Raw genomic sequence first — 22361 nt, 5'->3', positions numbered from 1 at the left:
CAGTCTGCACAATAACTATATATTAAAAAACTTTTTAATTGAAGTACCACCTCAGTATATGTTCTTTTTGTAGTATGCAGGGATTATTTGTGGGTTTCTACTGCTCCTGAGGTGTGAACAGGGGAACAATATGGGTGATTACAGCCTGAGCCTGAGGTGTGAACACTGCAGGGGGTGAACAATACAGAGATTAAAAGGTGTGAACAACACAAGGAATTACATATTTAAACAATACAGCCTGAATCTAAGGTGAGAACCATGCAGGGGGCCATTTAATCTCAGTACTGATACCATTTAAAGCTTACACAAGAGTAAGCCATCAAAGCAGCCAGACAGGTGGGGGGCCCGCGGGCCGCCAGTTGGACAGCACTGGTATAAAAGATATGCAAATGAAGCAAGAGAGGGAAGGCACGCAGTGTAGTTCAGTGTGAATTTCCTGTTTGGGTAGCCTGCAAGTTGGTGTCGGCAAATTAATGCTCAAGGACAAACAAGCACAATGAAATCTGTAAATTCATCCACGTGAGTGAAAATCAAATAAAAAAAGCAAAGATTCTTGTGTTGCCTTATACGGGAAAACCTTCTAGCTAGCTTGTGGCCTGTTCTTACTTATAAACTCGACAAAGAGATACCATATCTGGGCTATTATTCGGCTGCTTGTTGCATTTCTCTTGGTTGTCTCATCCATCAGTAAACGAGGAAAGTTACTGGAGACACTGCAATCTATTTCCAAGTGTGAGTGTGGCTCAGGGCCATACATAAAGAAGGTTTTCATAATTAAACACTTACGCATCCAGATTAAGATCAAGGGTTTATTAATATTTTTAAACTGGAACCCAAGTCTAGGAGTCAGATTTATGACGCAAGATTCAGTTTACAGTTAGTGATATATAATACACAAGAGCCATGAATAACCTGTAAGATATATCCTTATAAACTGTGCTTAGTGATGTTATGAATTGTACTTAGTGTTTAGTGATGTAATTTGTCTCAAATGACTCAATGAGACATTGGTATTGTAAAAAGTAATGTACCCCTGTTGTAAAATATAGGAATAATAGTCACCTTGGAGTTCCATTGGCTGCATAAAAGCACTCATGCCTCAGAGACTTCCAATATCCTTACATTTTACTACAAGGGGTATTATTAGTCCTAGAGGTTCAGCACATGTCAGACAACCAAGCTGACCTAGAACTAAATTGGAGACTGAAGTTTGTGCAATTATAACCTCAGCTCAGGTACTGCCAGTGCTTCTCATCTCTCAGTTCTTAAGAGAAGCCAGGCAAGTCTGTGATAGGGAGGACTCTATACTATGTGAATTATCTTCTTCAACTATTTTTCTCTCTTACTGTTGTTTGGCAGAGCATAGGGGAATTAATGTTCTTTGGCATTCTAGTAAAATGTCCATATGTAATTTTAAAGTGACTTAGCTGTGCAGTTCATGGAAAGTATCTGCAGAACCCAAAGAGGTTGTGCAGAACTGATGTTAATAGATACGTACTACATGGCAACAGGTTTTGCAATTCTTTCCATTAGAGCCACACACAAAGGGTCTAGGTGTTAATATTCACCAAGGTTACCCATATAAAATAGATAAAGTGCTTATTCTAATGCACTTCACATGATTTTTGCATAGGGTTTATAAATAAAAAAAAAAGTGAGCTGCGGTAACATATTCCAATTCATATTTCTCCACAAACATCTCTCTTTGATTAAATGTCTTTTATTTTAAATAAAGGTACTGTACCATTTATCGCCTAAAATCACTTTCTAAAAATAAATGTTTAAAACTAATAGAAGATAAAAACCACTGCATGTGGAAAAGTAATGAGACTGCTTCATTGGATTATACTAAGTCTGGATAAAAGAAAACAAAAACATTTAAATAAAAATGTAAAAAATTCCTGTGTTTGGGCTTCAGAGAGAACCATTGGCAAGATACAGGCTTTACAAACCCAGAAAGTCTTGTATAGTGAAAACATACAGAGCATTGTACACATCAAGTTGAGACACAGCAGTAATGTTCTTCAGATGTTCAGCTCTTTGTACTTTCCAAGCTGAAAAGTAATAAATTACTATACTACACAACATTTCAGACAATAGTAATGAACATACAAACTAGTCTAAGTCATTGAATTCACTGAGAAGGATGTGATGGCTCAGCCCTCGTACTACTGAAAAATAATGCCAGGCGTTTCATTTGTTTTATCTTGATATTTAAAAGGGGCAAGAACACTAAAATCCAACTTGTCCCTTTATGAAAGCAAAGGGTTCAGAAATCAAGGTGTAGTCAGTTCCATTGGCATTTTTTTCAGAGTTCAGTGAGAAAATGTGTACTTCTCAACAGAGCAGAGTACCCTGGAAGTGACAAGCACAAGGAAAATGCCTTTCCCGTTCCCTTACCCTAGCTTTACTAAATGATAATGGCTTTCTCATTTCCTTGCCTCAAAGAAAAAAAACCCCACTAAAATATTGCCCGACTTCTCTATTACCCACAACTAGATAAACATCTGTGAGTTCCATAGCCTGCTATTTGATAAGTTTAATTTCGGCTGCAGTGTCTCTTTTAGATTACAGTATCACATCACCAGTGGCTCGACATAGCCCCGTTGAATAACTTTATTAGCTACCACAATAGTAATGAAACAGATTTTCTCTTTGCAACTACTTTGCAATACATCCCCCCATAACACAGCAATATAAAGAGTTCTTGAGAAAGATAATCTATTTTTCCCTAAAAGGTCTTGGAGATCTTGATGCCCTGATGTTTATCTTGAGACCTGGACAGGCATGGCGAGGCTTTATACATCCTTTCTTTGAGGGGGGCTCAGTTTTCTCATTCCTCTTATCCGAGATAAAAGTTGATTAATAAATTCCTGAAAAAATAAAGGAAACACATTGATATAAAAGACTATTGTGACACCTACGTAAAATCATAATAAAAAATATATCCTTAGACTGCCTTTTATGAAGGCCCTTCTTACTCATGGATAAGGTTAGAGGCATATGAGCATAGCCTAAAGCTGGCCATACACCAAGAGATCTGCTCAGCAAACAGGAGGGTCTCTGCACAATCTGTTTGTCCTAGCGCTGGGCCAAATCATATTAAGCAAATCACTAGCCCCAAGCTACTAGCCCCCATTGGATCATTCTATGGACTAAAGACTGTATCAGCTCACTGATTACCAAAGTGAAGTGGTCTCCGCCCCATGGGCTTTTCAAACCTGTCAAGAGGCCAATAAGCTGCCAATGAGGTCTGAAGTTTAGGTTAAAAAAAATATCTGGGGCTGAAAAGAAATTTCATGCCACACCAGTCAACAGACTACTCTTGGGGTTTTTATGCTTTATTGACAGAACAAGAGAACATTGCAAAATTCAGCACTGCAAGCAGTTTTACCCACAGAGAGGTAGTCCAGTCAATATACAGCAGTGGTTCTCAGTTTTGATTATACAGGTATAGGACCCGTTATCCTGAATGCTCGGGACCAAGGGTATTCCGGATAAGGGGTCTTTCCGTAATTTGGATCTCCATACCTTAAGTCTACTAAAAAATCAATAAACCATTAATTAAACCCAATAGGATTGTTTTGCATCCAATAAGGATTAAATATATCTTAGTTGGGATCAATTACAAGGTACTGTTTTTATACTACAGAGAAAAAGGAAATCAGTTTTAAAATTCTGAATTATTTGATTAAAATGGAGTCTATGGGAGACGGGCTTTCCGTAATTCGGAGCTTTCTGGATAACGGGTTTCCGAATAAGGGATCCCATACCTGTACTGTATTTCACCCCTGGTTTTCTGACAGCATTTTGGGACAGTTAAGCACATTCATTAGGAACACCTTTCAACAATGCTTTATTCAGCTCTAAAACTATGCATCAAAGGATGGTGAAAGCAATATGCATTACTCATAAATGATTAAGAGAAAAAGAAGGGGTATAAAACAAAATCTGAGCTCTACACCAAGACATCTATTGGTTAAGTTAATGCTGAATATATTTCAAGAACTTTGCCCAGCAGAATATTTCAGTCTATGTTTTGTGTCCTGATGTCGACAGTCACATTCCAAAAACTATATATAGAACATGGAAGGTGATAGCATAAGTGTTTTTTGGGTTGGGGAATGTGAACTGGAAGATTTTTTTTCTTTAATCCAAAACTCATTTTCAGGTTGCAGGGAAATTTCCTAGTTCTTACTTGTATAAGATTATTAGTGTGTGAATTTACACTTAGATAAATGCACCCTTAAGTTCTAACATTTTCACCTGGCAAACATGCTCAGTTTCTACCCTTTAATAACTATGCCCTATAAATGCAGCCTTTTTTAATTCATATCTCTGAAGACACACAGAGCTACTAGTGGCAGCTACTAGTCATGGCTACTAAAATACCCTGCCACAGACAATACTGAGAATTGCCTCTACTAAAACACATGTTAACAATCAGCATTGTCTAACTTAGTAGCTGTGACAAGTAGCTGCTACTATTAGCTCTGTGTCTTCACCCTAAATGAGAATTTGTACTAATGTAGTACCGTTTCCTACATTTTCTTGAGTTACATTATTTGTTGTTGTTACTATGATTGTATTCCCTTGCTTCCAATATTATAACCCGGGAAGATTTTACTGCCAACATCTTTTATCTGTGACAAGCACAGCTCACCAGCAGGAGGGTCAGCTCTTTACTCAACCCTGACTTGCAGGCAGATTAGCCATCAGTAATCTAAAGGCAAAGCTAGAAGCTACTGGATTTTCCTGCTAATGCATCCTCTCCAAAGCACCTCAGGTTAGAAACGGCATGTCTGACAGGAATAATACTTAACTGTCATGGTGCTGGCCTTTTTTTTTTTTGTATGTATTTTTTAAGATAAATACAATAAAATGCACATATTTAATTAAACACGTTTAAATACACATATTTAAAATTAAACACAATTAAATACACACATTATACCACAATCCTGGTAGTTCAGTGGGAGGGTAAATTATGGCCCACACATTATACTTTTGATTAAAGCCAATAAATGGTCCTACCACAGATATTAACAGTATTAGTAAAAATTAGACACAATAAATGACGTACTGGCAGACCCTTCCCTCACCAGGGCTAAAGTATAATTTTCCTTTCAAAATTCATTTAACCCTTTAAGTGCCAAGGGACGTAGATTCTACGTCCCAGGTACCAAGGGACCAAAGTGCCATGGGACGTAGAATCTACGTCCAATGGCACTGTCGGGTTTACAAGCGCTGCGCTCGCTTTTAAAGCAGCGCAGCGCTTGTAAACCCCTCAGATCCCCCTAGGCAACGAGCAAACATAGACATACTCACCGATCCGGGTCCCCGAGCCGCACCGATCGCGTCGCCAGCCAATGACAGCAATGGACACGCGTTGATGACGTGTCCACTGCTGTCCCTTTAAATAGCGCCGCCTACTGTCGGCTCCCTCACTCCTGCTGCGCACTTCGGACAAGATGGAGCTTCCCTGCTGCCTTCCTGCTGGATTGATCGCCCCTGATCGCCCCTGATCGTCTGCCTGCCTTGGGTAAGCTGAACTACAACTCTCTACCACTGTTTATTTTGCTTATTTCTATCTCAACTGTCTAAAAAATTTTTTTTTTTTTTTTTTTGCATTTTTTCTTCTATCTTTGTCATTATTACACTTTTGTACACATACACACTGATTTACAACTTTCCCAAGCACACACAGACACTTACACACACACTTACACTTTTTTTTTTTTTTTTTTTTTTTTTTTCTTTCTTTTCTTTTCTTTCTGTCTTTGCTTTCTTTGGCAGTCTTTTTTTTTACTAAAACTTTATTTCTGATCTTGCTCTATAATTATCTGATTTATTTGGTTGCATTTTAGTGTTTTTTTGGCATTTTCATAATTGATTTCTGTTTTTGAATTATTCTATTGCACTGTAACTTTTTGTATTGCTATTGGGTGCTGAATTTGCAGTGACGTTGGTGGATCCAGGGCTCTGACCACCGATTTCATTGCAATTATTGTTCTTCTGTTGGTTTAGGTGGTTTTATTGGATTTTACGGTGTTTTATCTTTGCATTGTTCTTTATTGTGTGTTTAGTGCCCCCAAAAAGGTTGCTTTTGCAGTGACATTGGTGGATCCAGGGCTCTTACCGATTTCATTGCAACTATTGTTCTTTGATTGCTTTTAGTGGTTTTATTCCATTTGATTTCAGTTGTTCTAGAAAGGTCCAGAGGTGCTAAGATTGTTCTGGTAGTTTCTATTGCCAAGGGTTAGGCTGATGCCACACGAGGCGTAGGGCTGATTTTTTCAGCAAGTGGAAAAACGCTTGCCGAAAATTCAGCCCTACGCCTGCTACTTGTTCCTGCACCCGAATGAATGGGATACGCTCGGGTGCAGGCACGTGTAGCCGATATACGCATGAAAACGCGAGACTTTGCATTCTCACGCGTTTTCATGCGTATATCGGCTACATGTGCCTGCACCCGAGCGTATCCCATTCATTCGGGTGCAGGCAAAAAAAAAGGGGTGCATAGAGTGCAGCCCCAATATTATGCATTTTCAGGTTTGGCGGCCATGTACTTATGTGCAACCAGACATAGGTATCGTTTTATTCAGGGGAACTTGCAGATTGATGGTTAGTAAGTTTTTGGTAGTTGCCATGGAGATTTTGGGGAGAAATCTAGGTTTTTTATCTGGTTTTTCCTTGATTTCTGACCAAAATCTAGGTTTGTATCTGGTTTTTCCTTGATTTCTGACCAAAGCGCTGACTTCTGCAAGGGACTGCGGCCACAATTTTCCATGTAGAAAGAGAAGAGTGGCGTCTCTGAATAGCTGAAGGTGTGCACTTTTCGTAAATATATAGATTGTGGGGGTTATCTCACAGGTAGGGGGGGTTAACAGTGAAAAACTGCAGGTAGTGCACATAGAGCGCAGCCCCCAAAATTTCAACTGAAATTGCCCTTATGCATTGCCCCTGTTTGGGGGCATTTGGTGGCCACGTCTTTATGTGCACCCATACATATGGGGTATCGTTTTATTCAGGGGAACTTGCAAATTGAGGTTTAGTAAGTTTTTGGTAGTTGCCATGGAGATTTTGGGGAGAAATCTAGGTTTTTTATCTGGTTTTTCCTTGATTTCTGACCAAAATCTAGGTTTGTATCTGGTTTTTCCTTGATTTCTGACCAAAGCACTGACTTCTGCAAGGGACTACGGCCACAATTTTCCATGTAGAAAGAGAAGAGTGGCGTCTCTGAATAGCTGAAGGTGTGCACTTTTCGTAAATATATAGATTGTGGGGGTTATCTCACAGGTAGGGGGGGTTAACACTGAAAAACTGCAGGTAGTGCACATAGAGCGCAGCCCCCAAAATTTCAACTGAAATTGCCCTTATGCATTGCCCCTGTTTGGGGGCATTTGGTGGCCACGTCTTTATGTGCACCCATACATATGGGGTATCGTTTTATTCAGGGGAACTTGCAGATTGATGGTTAGTAAGTTTTTGGTAGTTGCCATGGAGATTTTGGGGAGAAATCTAGGTTTTTATCTGGTTTTTCCTTGATTTCTGACCAAAATCTAGTGTTGTATCTGGTTTTTCCTTGATTTCTGACCAAAGCGCTGACTTCTGCAAGGGACTGCGGCCACAATTTTCCATGTAGAAAGAGAAGAGTGGTGTCTCTGAATAGCTGAAGGTGTGCACTTTTCGTAAATATATAGATTGTGGGGGTATCTCACAGGTAGGGGGGGTTATCACTGAAAAACTGCAGGTAGTGCACATAGAGCGCAGCCCCAAAAATTTCAACTGAAATTCCCCTTATGCATTGCCCCTGTTTTGGGGCATTTGGTGGCCACGTCTTTATGTGCACCCATACATATGGGGTATCGTTTTATTCAGGGGAACTTGCAGATTGATGGTTAGTAAGTTTTTGGTAGTTGCCATGGAGATTTTGGGGAGAAATCTAGGTTTGTATCTGGTTTTTCCTTGATTTCTGACCAAAGCGCTAACTTCTGCAAGGGACTGCGGCCACAATTTTCCATGTAGAAAGAGGAGAGTGGCGTCTCTGAATAGCTGAAGGTGTGCACTTTTCAGAAATATATAGTTTGCGGGGGTTATTTCACAGGTATGGGGGTGTTTAGACTAAATAACTGCAGATAGAGCACAGCCCCCCCTTATGCATTGCCCCTGTTTGGGGGCATTTGGTGGCCACGTCTTTATGTGCACCCATACATATGGGGTATCGTTTTATTCAGGGGAACTTGCAAATTGAGGTTTAGTAAGTTTTTGGTAGTTGCCATGGAGATTTTGGGGAGAAATCTAGGTTTTTATCTGGTTTTTCCTTGATTTCTGACCAAAATCTAGTGTTGTATCTGGTTTTTCCTTGATTTCTGACCAAAGCGCTGACTTCTGCAAGGGACTGCGGCCACAATTTTCCATGTAGAAAGAGAAGAGTGGTGTCTCTGAATAGCTGAAGGTGTGCACTTTTCGTAAATATATAGATTGTGGGGGTATCTCACAGGTAGGGGGGGTTATCACTGAAAAACTGCAGGTAGTGCACATAGAGCGCAGCCCCCAAAATTTCAACTGAAATTCCCCTTATGCATTGCCCCTGTTTTGGGGCATTTGGTGGCCACGTCTTTATGTGCACCCATACATATGGGGTATCGTTTTATTCAGGGGAACTTGCAGATTGATGGTTAGTAAGTTTTTGGTAGTTGCCATGGAGATTTTGGGGAGAAATCTAGGTTTGTATCTGGTTTTTCCTTGATTTCTGACCAAAGCGCTAACTTCTGCAAGGGACTGCGGCCACAATTTTCCATGTAGAAAGAGGAGAGTGGCGTCTCTGAATAGCTGAAGGTGTGCACTTTTCAGAAATATATAGTTTGCGGGGGTTATTTCACAGGTATGGGGGTGTTTAGACTAAATAACTGCAGATAGAGCACAGCCCCCCCTTATGCATTGCCCCTGTTTGGGGGCATTTGGTGGCCACGTCTTTATGTGCACCCATACATATGGGGTATCGTTTTATTCAGGGGAACTTGCAAATTGAGGTTTAGTAAGTTTTTGGTAGTTGCCATGGAGATTTTGGGGAGAAATCTAGGTTTTTATCTGGTTTTTCCTTGATTTCTGACCAAAATCTAGTGTTGTATCTGGTTTTTCCTTGATTTCTGACCAAAGCGCTGACTTCTGCAAGGGACTGCGGCCACAATTTTCCATGTAGAAAGAGAAGAGTGGTGTCTCTGAATAGCTGAAGGTGTGCACTTTTCGTAAATATATAGATTGTGGGGGTATCTCACAGGTAGGGGGGGTTATCACTGAAAAACTGCAGGTAGTGCACATAGAGCGCAGCCCCCAAAATTTCAACTGAAATTCCCCTTATGCATTGCCCCTGTTTTGGGGCATTTGGTGGCCACGTCTTTATGTGCACCCATACATATGGGGTATCGTTTTATTCAGGGGAACTTGCAGATTGATGGTTAGTAAGTTTTTGGTAGTTGCCATGGAGATTTTGGGGAGAAATCTAGGTTTGTATCTGGTTTTTCCTTGATTTCTGACCAAAGCGCTAACTTCTGCAAGGGACTGCGGCCACAATTTTCCATGTAGAAAGAGGAGAGTGGCGTCTCTGAATAGCTGAAGGTGTGCACTTTTCAGAAATATATAGTTTGCGGGGGTTATTTCACAGGTATGGGGGTGTTTAGACTAAATAACTGCAGATAGAGCACAGCCCCCCCTTATGCATTGCCCCTGTTTGGGGGCATTTGGTGGCCACGTCTTTATGTGCACCCATACATATGGGGTATCGTTTTATTCAGGGGAACTTGCAAATTGAGGTTTAGTAAGTTTTTGGTAGTTGCCATGGAGATTTTGGGGAGAAATCTAGGTTTTTATCTGGTTTTTCCTTGATTTCTGACCAAAATCTAGTGTTGTATCTGGTTTTTCCTTGATTTCTGACCAAAGCGCTGACTTCTGCAAGGGACTGCGGCCACAATTTTCCATGTAGAAAGAGAAGAGTGGTGTCTCTGAATAGCTGAAGGTGTGCACTTTTCGTAAATATATAGATTGTGGGGGTATCTCACAGGTAGGGGGGGTTATCACTGAAAAACTGCAGGTAGTGCACATAGAGCGCAGCCCCAAAAATTTCAACTGAAATTCCCCTTATGCATTGCCCCTGTTTTGGGGCATTTGGTGGCCACGTCTTTATGTGCACCCATACATATGGGGTATCGTTTTATTCAGGGGAACTTGCAGATTGATGGTTAGTAAGTTTTTGGTAGTTGCCATGGAGATTTTGGGGAGAAATCTAGGTTTGTATCTGGTTTTTCCTTGATTTCTGACCAAAGCGCTAACTTCTGCAAGGGACTGCGGCCACAATTTTCCATGTAGAAAGAGGAGAGTGGCGTCTCTGAATAGCTGAAGGTGTGCACTTTTCAGAAATATATAGTTTGCGGGGGTTATTTCACAGGTATGGGGGTGTTTAGACTAAATAACTGCAGATAGAGCACAGCCCCCCCTTATGCATTGCCCCTGTTTGGGGGCATTTGGTGGCCACGTCTTTATGTGCACCCATACATATGGGGTATCGTTTTATTCAGGGGAACTTGCAAATTGAGGTTTAGTAAGTTTTTGGTAGTTGCCATGGAGATTTTGGGGAGAAATCTAGGTTTTTATCTGGTTTTTCCTTGATTTCTGACCAAAATCTAGTGTTGTATCTGGTTTTTCCTTGATTTCTGACCAAAGCGCTGACTTCTGCAAGGGACTGCGGCCACAATTTTCCATGTAGAAAGAGAAGAGTGGTGTCTCTGAATAGCTGAAGGTGTGCACTTTTCGTAAATATATAGATTGTGGGGGTATCTCACAGGTAGGGGGGGTTATCACTGAAAAACTGCAGGTAGTGCACATAGAGCACAGCCCCCAAAATTTCAACTGAAATTGCCCTTATGCATTGCCCCTGTTTTGGGGCATTTGGTGGCCACGTCTTTATGTGCACCCATACATATGGGGTATCGTTTTATTCAGGGGAACTTGCAGATTGATGGTTAGTAAGTTTTTGGTAGTTGCCATGGAGATTTTGGGGAGAAATCTAGGTTTGTATCTAGTTTTTCCTTGATTTCTGACCAAAGCGCTGACTTCTGCAAGGGACTGCGGCCACAATTTTCCATGTAGAAAGAGAAGAGTGGTGTCTCTGAATAGCTGAAGGTTTGCACTTTTCGTAAATATATAGATTGTGGGGGTTATCTCACAGGTAGGGGGGGTTAACACTGAAAAACTGCAGGTAGTGCACATAGAGCGCAGCCCCCAAAATTTCAACTGAAATTGCCCTTATGCATTGCCCCTGTTTTGGGGCATTTGGTGGCCACGTCTTTATGTGCACCCATACATATGGGGTATCGTTTTATTCAGGGGAACTTGCAGATTGATGGTTAGTAAGTTTTTGGTAGTTGCCATGGAGATTTTGGGGAGAAATCTAGGTTTTTTATCTGGTTTTTCCTTGATTTCTGACCAAAATCTAGTGTTGTATCTGGTTTTTCCTTGATTTCTGACCAAAGCGCTGACTTCTGCAAGGGACTGCGGCCACAATTTTCCATGTAGAAAGAGAAGAGTGGTGTCTCTGAATAGCTGAAGGTGTGCACTTTTCGTAAATATATAGATTGTGGGGGTATCTCACAGGTAGGGGGGGTTATCACTGAAAAACTGCAGGTAGTGCACATAGAGCGCAGCCCCCAAAATTTCAACTGAAATTCCCCTTATGCATTGCCCCTGTTTTGGGGCATTTGGTGGCCACGTCTTTATGTGCACCCATAGGCGGATTTTCAATAAGGCTAGGGGAGGCTAAGCCTCCCCAAACCTGCTTGGCTCATTAAAAACAAAACAAAACCTCACTCTGTTTCGGCACTGTCCTGGAAATCTTCTGTTCCTGCAAGCTCCGGTTCTGCTGTGCTCTGATTGGATCTTTCTTCTTGTGGATTCTCCAATCGGAGCATAGCTTTTTTGACAGACAGTAAAATTGACCAATCAAAGCACAGATGCAGTCAGGGCTCAGGAGATATTACAAATTGAAGGCAGTGCAGAAATGAAGACTGAAAAGAAGAATCTGCAGGCTGTAACTTTACCTGAGAACCAACTCTCAACTTTTGCTGCAGTTTTCATCCCACTCCCACAGGTACTATACAGTTCTAAAGGCTGAAGCACTAGCTGACATTAAATTGTTTTTTGCCTGACCTGACATCTATAATAATATATAATCTATCCCCTTCACTAACAGATGGAGGGTAAGTTAACTCTTTCCCCCTGAAAAAGCTCATTGTACTTTTATATATTTCTTGTTGTTGTTTTTTGCACTTACTATTTTTTTTTTTGTCATTGTTTTGTTCATTTCTAGTTAGGTACAGTGGAGCCAATGTAGTGTATCCGTGCCAGTGTTATAGTGCCAGGGCCTGAATATCTGCCATCAGTACCCACTGCTTCTCACTGTATATAATGTTCTAGTAAATTCAGACTGTGTCTCACTGTATATAATGTGCTGGTTTTGTAAATACAGACTGCATCTCACTGTATATAATGTGCTGGTTTTGTAAATACAGACTGCGTCTCACTGTATATAATGTGCTGGTTTTGGACATACAGACTGTGTCTCACTGTATATAATGTGCCTGGGGTGTCAGTACCTACTGCCTTTATTGCTATAAAACTAACGGGAACACATCTAAAAGGGTGGTTCACTTTTAAGTTAACTTTTAGTATGTTATCAAATGGCCTATTCCTAGCAACTTTGCAATTAGTCTTCCCAATTATTTTTTTTTATAGTTCTTGAATAATTTGCCTTTCAAATGGGGGCCAAAAATGATTGCTAAATTACCATATGGAGAGCTGCTGGACAAAAAGCTGAACTACTCCTTTAAGCTAACTGATCACAAACACAAATGTTTGCAGATCCCCTCACAGAAGTGCACATATGAATACTTTTATATGCTAAGCATTTTAGGGTAAAAAAAAAAAAAGCACTCCCCCCGCACTTTTGTACAGAATCCTTGGAAGTCAGTGGGAATGGCAAAAGGTATTTGGGAGGTTAATTTTTTACGCCAGCAGCGAATCCACTAAGTCTCACATAGCTTGAGGTCAGTTTATGTATGGCCCATCTTTAGCCTCCCCAAACAAAAAAGTCACCCTCCGCCTATGTGTGCACCCATACATATGGGGTATCGTTTTATTCAGGGGAACTTGCAGATTGATGGTTAGTAAGTTTTTGGTAGTTGCCATGGAGATTTTGGGGAGAAATCTAGGTTTGTATCTGGTTTTTTCTTGATTTCTGACCAAAGCGCTAACTTCTGCAAGGGACTGCGGCCACAATTTTCCATGTAGAAAGAGGAGAGTGGCGTCTCTGAATAGCTGAAGGTGTGCACTTTTCAGAAATATATAGTTTGCGGGGGTTATTTCACAGGTAGGGGGGGTTAACACTGAAAAACTGCAGGTAGTGCACATAGAGCGCAGCCCCCAAAATTTCAACTGAAATTGCCCTTATGCATTGCCCCTGTTTTGGGGCATTTGGTGGCCACGTCTTTATGTGCACCCATACATATGGGGTATCGTTTTATTCAGGGGAACTTGCAGATTGATGGTTAGTAAGTTTTTGGTAGTTGCCATGGAGATTTTGGGGAGAAATCTAGGTTTGTATCTAGTTTTTCCTTGATTTCTGACCAAAGCGCTGACTTCTGCAAGGGACTGCGGCCACAATTTTCCATGTAGAAAGAGAAGAGTGGTGTCTCTGAATAGCTGAAGGTTTGCACTTTTCGTAAATATATAGATTGTGGGGGTTATCTCACAGGTAGGGGGGGTTAACACTGAAAAACTGCAGGTAGTGCACATAGAGCGCAGCCCCCAAAATTTCAACTGAAATTGCCCTTATGCATTGCCCCTGTTTTGGGGCATTTGGTGGCCACGTCTTTATGTGCACCCATACATATGGGGTATCGTTTTATTCAGGGGAACTTGCAGATTGATGGTTAGTAAGTTTTTGGTAGTTGCCATGGAGATTTTGGGGAGAAATCTAGGTTTTTTATCTGGTTTTTCCTTGATTTCTGACCAAAGCGCTGACTTCTGCAAGGGACTGCGGCCACAATTTTCCATGTAGAAAGAGAAGAGTGGTGTCTCTGAATAGCTGAAGGTGTGCACTTTTCAGAAATATATAGTTTGTGGGGGTTATTTCACAGGTAGGGGGGGTTAACACTGAAAAACTGCAGGAAGTGCACATAGAGCGCAGCCCCCACATTTTTAGCTGTAATTGCCCTTGTGCATTGCCCCTGCTTTGGAGTGTTTGGTGCCCATGTCTTTATGTGCACCCATACATATGGGGCATCATTTTATTCAGGAGAAGTTTGTCTTTCAAATATGCCTTTGTTAGAAAATTTTTATGAGTTTTTTTTTGTCAAATCCACATTTGATCATGCGTCCAAGTTTACGTTTTAGAAAAAAAAAAAAAATGTCATAAAAAGTTCCAAATTTCACAATGCACTGACAAAAGGTATTTGGCTTTTGAGTGAAAACTACATTGCACCTAGAAACCTGAAGGTCTGTAGTTTCTAAAGATACCAAACATGAGGGGATATTTTAGATTTACATATAAGTTTTGCTGCATTAACTGTTACAAGCGCTTTTCTGCTTTGTTCTGGTGTGATATTGTACTAAGTATTGCCTTAGTTTGGGGGTTACTTCTGGACAGGAACTGTGGGGTACCACCACATATTTGGTATCGTTGGAATTGGGAGTATCAGGGCTTTTACAAACAATAAAAAAAAGTGAGTAAAATTAACTTTTCTATGGAAAAAAACCTCAAAATATACAGAAATTTTTCATAATTTTATTTTTTTTTTACATATTTCACCCAAAATACACATCATATCTCCAGAAAAGTTATAAAATTTGGTATGTATGTCGAAGCCCAATTAGTGACGAAAAAAACGATATATAATTTCCCTAGTTTCGTGGAGGTTTTCCTACCAAAAAACATTGTTAAAGTGAATGAGTACAAAATGCTTAAAAAACGTCTGGCACTGGGGGGAACCGAAATGACGAATTCGGCTGGCACTTAAAGGGTTAAAGCTTTCCTAAATAATTGTTATTGTTGTTTTTAAATTATTAAGGAAAATATAATTCTGTTCAGCTTTCCCGTATATATTCATTACAAAAGTTAAATGTCTGTCTGTCTGTTAAGCAGAATCTAACAAGAGAAACTGACTTCTGCAATATTATTTAAAAGTCAAATTCTGAATACAAATACTGCTTTTAATAGCAATTACATTTACAAATAACTTTAAGATCAGTGAAATTGTGTAATGAATGTATATTGGAAAGTTGCTTTAAAGGGAAAATGTACCCACGTGTCCCTTTTCAGTTTATTTTTCCATGCATAACTGGCACTTGCCAACTAAAAGCCTCTTTGGGTGAAACAGTGTTTTCCATAATAAGCCCACAATTTAATATCTTCGTTCTGATCACTGTATCCTACCAACTGCACAGTCACTTCTACTACGGAGGAATTTGTGGTGGCAAGTAAGGGCAGAAAAAATTACACGTGATTATAAAAATCCTGTATACAAATCAGTATAGACGGGCCCACCTCCCTTTCAATCTCTCTTATCATGCTTAGAAATCTGTCTATGGAGTAAATGGCAAATTCAGCGTTACCACTGCCATAGGCACCTCTGTAAAATGCTGCTTAATGGAAAACTATGCTGCCAAACAATATAGGTCTCTATAAAATATATAGCATAATCAAGCTTGTATGTAAAACCCTTCTTCTAAATGAACAGTTTTCATAAAAATATACTTTTTTAGTAGTATGTGCTGTTGGGTACTCCTAAATACAAAATGGCCATTTTAAGAATTAAGGGCAGGATTCACAGTGCACACAAACAAGCCAAGGCACACATACACGCTAGGCAACATCAGCCAATTAATGAACAGAGTTCTGCCTTTTGCTTCCAAACTACAATTAGAACTGCATTATTTTTGGTCATGTAATCTCTGAGGGAGCACACGGCCCATCACTTAATGGTGGATCAAGGGAAAGGATGTATAAGGGCAATATTTACCAATATATATATTAGTTTGGTGAGATTCTTTAATAGGTCACTTAACATATCTGTTGGTTGAGTACTCATTCTGGGGGTATCGTTTTCTTTTAATTGCCAATGATTCATTGTTCAGGTAGTTCCGCTTGATGGCCGTGCTCCTAAACAGTCCCTGTTCCTGTCCTACAAGAAGCTGTTATTCAAGGTTTTGCCTCTGCCCATGTTACATGAGCCTGCTTTTCTCACAGTTTAGTTCCAAATTTTACTTTTGGCTACAACCTGGGCCTGTTTCTGATTATGAATGATTTCTGGGCACCATGAGATCTGTTTTTTAATTATAAACTGATAATTCTGTACAAGTCTATGTCTGTCAATATGTATATTTCACATACGATGAATATATTGGCTCCAATAATTCCATATATTCTATATGTAACAACTTGCACAAGGTACAAGTAAAATATTTGTTATGGCAAAAGACAAATCTTGATAAAAAAAAAAATTACCTCTGTTGGTTTGTAGCAGTCTACTAATGAGTCCTATATTGGGAAAGAAAGAAATACATCAGCATTACTATAAGTATTGTAAATGTAACACTACGCAACTTTATTATATACTTACACTTGAGTTGGCAGATTTTATTGGTCTGTGTATAGCTACCTTTAGTCCAGCAAACGGGTGCTTGTCTGTCTTTCTATCTATCCTTTTAGATCAGCTGTTTGTAATTGACTATTTAGAAGGTCCCAACGCATGGAGGTAACACATGTGTATTTTAAACCCATTTTCACACCTTTTCTTTGCGAAAATATTTTGCACACCTTTACAAGTTTGTCAGCAAGTCTCCTACACATTGCCTCCGTTTCCTCTTTTGTTCAAAATAGGTTTCACCCTTGACAACTGCATTTGATACTGAGAATAAGTGAACTCATTAACAGAAGGTCTGTCTGTGTTAGATGTGTTATACCTCGCTTGTTTTGTTTAACACAGGCAATTTTTTGTACAATTACGTTCATTCTGGATTAAGTCAAGTGTGCTGCATATTAAAAGTGTGACAGCACTTTTCTATGCACTTGAACAAGTAGGATAATGTAATAAAAACAGATTTGCACAGACGTCACACTGGTGATTTGCATCCGGGTTATGTAGGGTAAACAAATCTGTTTTGTTTTGGCCACTAACTTACTATAGGCAATTAAATGCAATTTGTTTCATTATTTTTACAAACCACATCCATGTCTGATGTTGCACTAACATGTTATAGCAATTTGAGCAGAAGCTGCAATATCACTTGCCTTCGCACACCTTACACTGCCGGCTTGCGGCTTCGAGATTTATAGGCGCACGCCTGCCCCTTTTGTTACATAAACAGAGGGTTGGGCACCGGCAAGGGGAGAAGCCAGATCAGGTAAGGGTCAAGTTGGAAGCGGTCGGGTGTGGGTCTAGTTTTTCTCAACCCGCACATCACTACTGTATGGAGTTTTCAAATTTTGTACTTGCTGCGCGGGTCTTCTCTGGGCAGTCTAGTTTCCTTCAGATCCCCCTGCCCAGACCCTGCTCAGCTCTCAGGTGCTGGACAGTTTCCCCTCTGCCACCTGCATGGGCACACCTGCACCTGTCATTGAGTATATAATAAACTAGGGAGATGCAATTTTGCTGCATGTTAAGAGAGAAAACCTCAGCTATGTGGACTGGCAGGGCAGAGCAGGTAGCTAGTACAGGTATGGGACCCATTATACAGAATGCTAGGGACCTGGGGTTTTCCGGATAAGGGGTCTTTCTGTAATTCGGATCTCCTACCTTAAGTCTGCTAAAAACATTATTTAAACTGTAATCAAACCCAGTAGGATTGTTTTGGCTCCAATAAGGATTTACTATATCTTAGTTGGGATCAAGTACAAGGTACTGTTTTATTATTACAGAGAAAAAGGAAATCATTTACAAATTTTAATTATTTTCTTATAATGGAGTCTATGGGAGAGGGCCTTTCTGTAATTCGGAACTTTCTGGATAATATGTTTCCGGATAAGGGGTCCAATATCTGTACTCTGAAGGTAAGTTACAAATTCTAATAACACTCTCCACAGCTACAGAAAAGTTATGGTCCACTGCACAGAGTGGTAAATGTTTGACAGATCTGGCAATATCTTTATATTACATGACTATGTAAGAGTTCTGTAGGCTTTGTATGTAATGTATTTTCTTACTTTCGTGCCTATTTCAAAACAAAAAATATCACACACCACCACCAAACAGTTACACATTGCTTGCAAACTAGATTAAAGAAGTGCTTTAATAAAGCCCTACGTAACAATAGCCTATAACAAAACTATGGGATTGGGACCAGTTATCCAGAATGCTGGGGCCCTGTGTTTTTTAGGACAGGTGGTCTTTCCGTAATATGGTTCTCCATTCTTAAATTCTACAATGAATTAATTTTAACTTTAAATAAACCCGATAGGATTGTTTTGCTACCAATAAGGATTAATTATATCATAGTTGGGATCAAGTACATAGTAGTGTTTTGTTATTACAGAGATAAAGGAGAAATAGGAGAAATATGTTTTTGGATTATTTGATTAAAATGGGAGTCTATGGAGCCTTTTAATAATTCTAAGCTTTCTGTATAATGGATCCCATACCTGTATTCTCTGGCATGTCACCTTCATAATCACTAAAACAAGCACATTTTCTCAAATGCATGTGGACATCCTTTTTAGCCATTTTAACATATACTCATTTCTACTTTATTAAGGCAATTTTCAGGGTTCTCTCATGGAGTTAGGGTTCCTAGGCAATGAGATTTCTTTTCTTATTCAGCAGCCCACACTGGTAAGTCTGACAGCATGTCACAGAAGAAAGGAAGTCAGATCCACTCCTTGCATATGTTACTGGGCTGCTTCAGTCTCCAGCTACCACTACAGTTCATTCCAGCTCTATACAATAACATTAAAACAACTAGAAGGCTCTGGGCAGTTCAGGAAGGCAGAGATTAGCCTCCACTTACAACTGTAAATACTAAAGAATTTCAATTAGTTTCCAGTGTTCCTAGGTACAGTAATATTTCCGGCCAGCAGGCAACTGAAGGTCAAAGGGTTTGTTTTTTTTCCGGCAGGTTGTGTGTATGGCACTGGGCACTTTTCTTGTAGTTAAAGGTTTACAAACTTGCACTGCAAAAAAAAATATCAATTTTTTATTTGTAACTTTTGCAGTGATAAGCCTTCTGGTGGTTTTTGATCCAATGTAAAATACTGCTTTTGCATGAAACTGAATAAAATCTCTATTTAGCCACCAGTGAGGAATGCAACCCTCCTGCCATAAGAGATGCCTTTATTACTAAGACATCTATTTAAATTTATACTGGAACAGCATCTTGGCTCACTAAATGTATCTGCACTATTCATAAAGACCTCATTATAGCTTCCTGAACATCATCTCGGTAACTTAGAGCACCAACATCTGCTCATCTTTTAGATGATCCAGCTATAAGGTATTCACACCACGCAAAGTTTTGACTGGATGTACTATTTTACCTACTCAGTTTACAAAATTTTCACCCAAAACTTCTGTTTGAGCTAAGGGAAATAATGGCATCAGATATATTTGAATGGTTTATAAAATAGCAGAGTTTGTTTCTGTGGGATGGCACATGGGGTATGATTAGCCCCCTGCCTGCCAGGGAGAACCATGGTGATAAAAACACTTTCTTTTTTGCCAGCAGCTCATTCTACTTAATAGAAAAGACTCAGTCTGTGGCGCCCATAGGCACTACATACACAGGATGAAGCAACATGGGCAGTGCTATTTCTGTTTAGCAGAATGAGAATCATCTCCTGTCAGCTGGAAACATAATGGTCTCCATAAACCTTCCTAAAGGACTGTGGTGACTGAATCACCTTGTGGACTTTTTTCCTTAAATCATACACTTTTCACAAAACTAGGGGGCTGCTTTATCAATGTACGATTGGTTACGAATAGAAATTTTTTTAAAATTTTTTCTAACTTTTAGAACTGTGCGTATTTTCCGCGACTTTTAATTAATTTCCGCAACTTTTTTGTACTTTTCGACAATTTGTGTGACAAAATCGTATTTGTCGCAACGAGTACAAAAGTTTCGGAATTGATTCAAGCTTCAGTATCGTGACTTTCCTTGGGCCAGGTTGGAGCTGCAGAGTGCCATTGAGTCCTATGGCAGGCTTCCAAAATCATGCACTGAATGTTCAAAGTCAGAAAGGTTTTCGCGTAACTTTCGGATCGTACCACGATATTTTTGTACCAGCACAACACAACTTTTCAAAAAATGAACGCACATCAGAACATTTCGTATTTAATACGAATTGACGCAAATCGTACTCATAATTTGGACTACGTATAGTCCATTCAAATATGTGAGACAATATACAAGTTTTATCAGCTTATTGTTAGCCTACATAATCCTTTTCTTTTTCTCTCTGTTGGAGACAAAATACAGCACATTTCTCAACTGTTTTTATTCAGCACTTTTTTTTCAACATCTGTTGTTTACTGTTATTAAAGAAAAATTATGAATTCCATCCATACCAAATTTAATATAGGTGGATAGTGAATAAACTGCATGCCAGGCAGAATAGAGGGCAATAAATATAAATATCTATATTCTGGAGGCATCAGGATAAATTTCAGTTTTATGTAACTAGTATGTAATAAAAGAATAATTCAGTAAGAGAAGGAAGGAAAGATTGTGTATAACATTTTTTTTTACCTGTAATTTAAGAATTCTTTCTTCCTCACTAGATGCTTCTAGAAGATCATCAATGTCTATTTCCACTTCTGGCATCTCCTCTTCCTAGGGAAAACAAATATATATACATTATATTATAGAACATATACAAAATACAAATATTAGAATATATACAAAGTGGACAAAATAAAATTACAAAATAAAATTAGCCAATGGTACAATTAGAAACAGCCATAAAGAAAGAAAGCATTCCTGTATCATTTGATAACCTTTCTTGCTGGTTATAATTGCATACATAGATCCAAAGATGTCCCACCAATACCTTATATTTATTTCCAGTTAGGGACTGCAGGACCCTACATTATATTCTTTTAGGGATGCACCAAAGCCCTTTTTGCAGGATTAACCACAAATCATGGTCTTTAGCTTAACTAAATCTGAACTCCAAGTCATGTAATTTTAAAGCAACGGACACAATTTTGCAATATTTTTTATTTTACTTAGATCTTAAAGGAGAACAAACCACCAAACATGAATATGGCTAGACATGCTGTATTTAATATACTGAACTTATTGCATCAGCCTAAATCTTTAGCATCTCTAAAACATTAATGATTCCGGCCTGTCAAGTTGTCAGGGGAACTCCCATCTTGGATTGTAAAGTGTCAGTGACACTCACATGCTCAGTGCGCTCTGGGCAACTGTTGAGAAGCCAAGTTTAGAGGATGTTGCAAATTATCAAGCAAAGAGTTAGGTTTGTCATATAAACTGATGCAACAGGGCTGGTTATTAAATTCTGATGCAAATTGCACTGGTTCCAGAGCTACTATATAATGAGAATTATTAACTAATTTGCAGTATATAGTGACATTTATATTCTATAAAATACAGTAGGTTTTGCGTAAAAATAGACACGAAAAAAAATTGTGATTCGCTAAAGTATTATCGCGGTATTTACCACATTGCGTTAATTAGCGCGCAGAAATAATACTAACGCATGATTCACAAACTCTTAGACGCGCTAAATATCGCATTAGTCTATGCGAAAATTAACCCCTACTTGGGGCAGGCGGTAATTATAGAAAAGTACAGTTAATGAGCTTGGCAACACAATATGGACTTTGCAGTGTGATTTATTCAAGTCTGTGTTGGCCCTAGAGTGATGCAGCCGCCAGTTTGCAGGGAAATGGTAATTTTTTTTTAAAAAGTAGTTTTCCGAACCTAATGGTAGCGCGCTGTGTTAATTAGCGCGTGTTGCGTCAAATACCGCATGAAAATAGTCTTCGCGACTTAAATAACGCAAACAGCATTGCGTCTAAATTAACACATATCTTTTTAGTGAATCGTGCGTTAAGACGCGAAAAATAAGACGCGATAAAATTTTTAACGCAAGCTATAAATAGCGCTCGTTTTAACACACCTTAGTGAATCAGCCCTAGTATATTGTGCGTTGGCCCCTAAGCTCAGTAAGTAACAGCAGCACAGAGCATGCACAGTGAATCAGCAGAAAAGAAGATGGGGGGCTACTGGGAGCATTTTGGAGGCAGAGATTTTTGATGCTAAAGAGCTGTGGTGGCCTTGGGCTGGTTCAA

The 22361-nt window shown here is 39.4% G+C and overlaps 1 protein-coding gene across 1 annotated transcript in view; it reads right to left on the bottom strand.

The window, feature by feature from the left end:
* Positions 1 to 795: 795 nt before the first annotated feature.
* The window catches only part of ppp1r14c (protein phosphatase 1 regulatory inhibitor subunit 14C), a 62041-nt gene continuing 40475 nt past the window's right edge, over positions 796 to 22361 (bottom strand). Inside the window, exons 2-4 of the mRNA XM_002931492.4 lie at positions 20791 to 20874; positions 16559 to 16591; positions 796 to 2873 (exon numbers count right to left, since the gene is read on the bottom strand). Coding sequence (XP_002931538.1) covers positions 2799 to 2873; positions 16559 to 16591; positions 20791 to 20874 — 192 coding nt within the window. The 3' untranslated portion in view covers positions 796 to 2798. The remainder of the gene's footprint in view (positions 2874 to 16558; positions 16592 to 20790; positions 20875 to 22361) is intronic.

This window comes from Xenopus tropicalis, chromosome 5 (genome assembly GCF_000004195.4).
Source record: "Xenopus tropicalis strain Nigerian chromosome 5, UCB_Xtro_10.0, whole genome shotgun sequence".
In the NCBI taxonomy this organism is placed as follows: domain Eukaryota; kingdom Metazoa; phylum Chordata; class Amphibia; order Anura; family Pipidae; genus Xenopus; species Xenopus tropicalis.
This window is presented reverse-complemented; position numbering and strand designations above follow the sequence as displayed.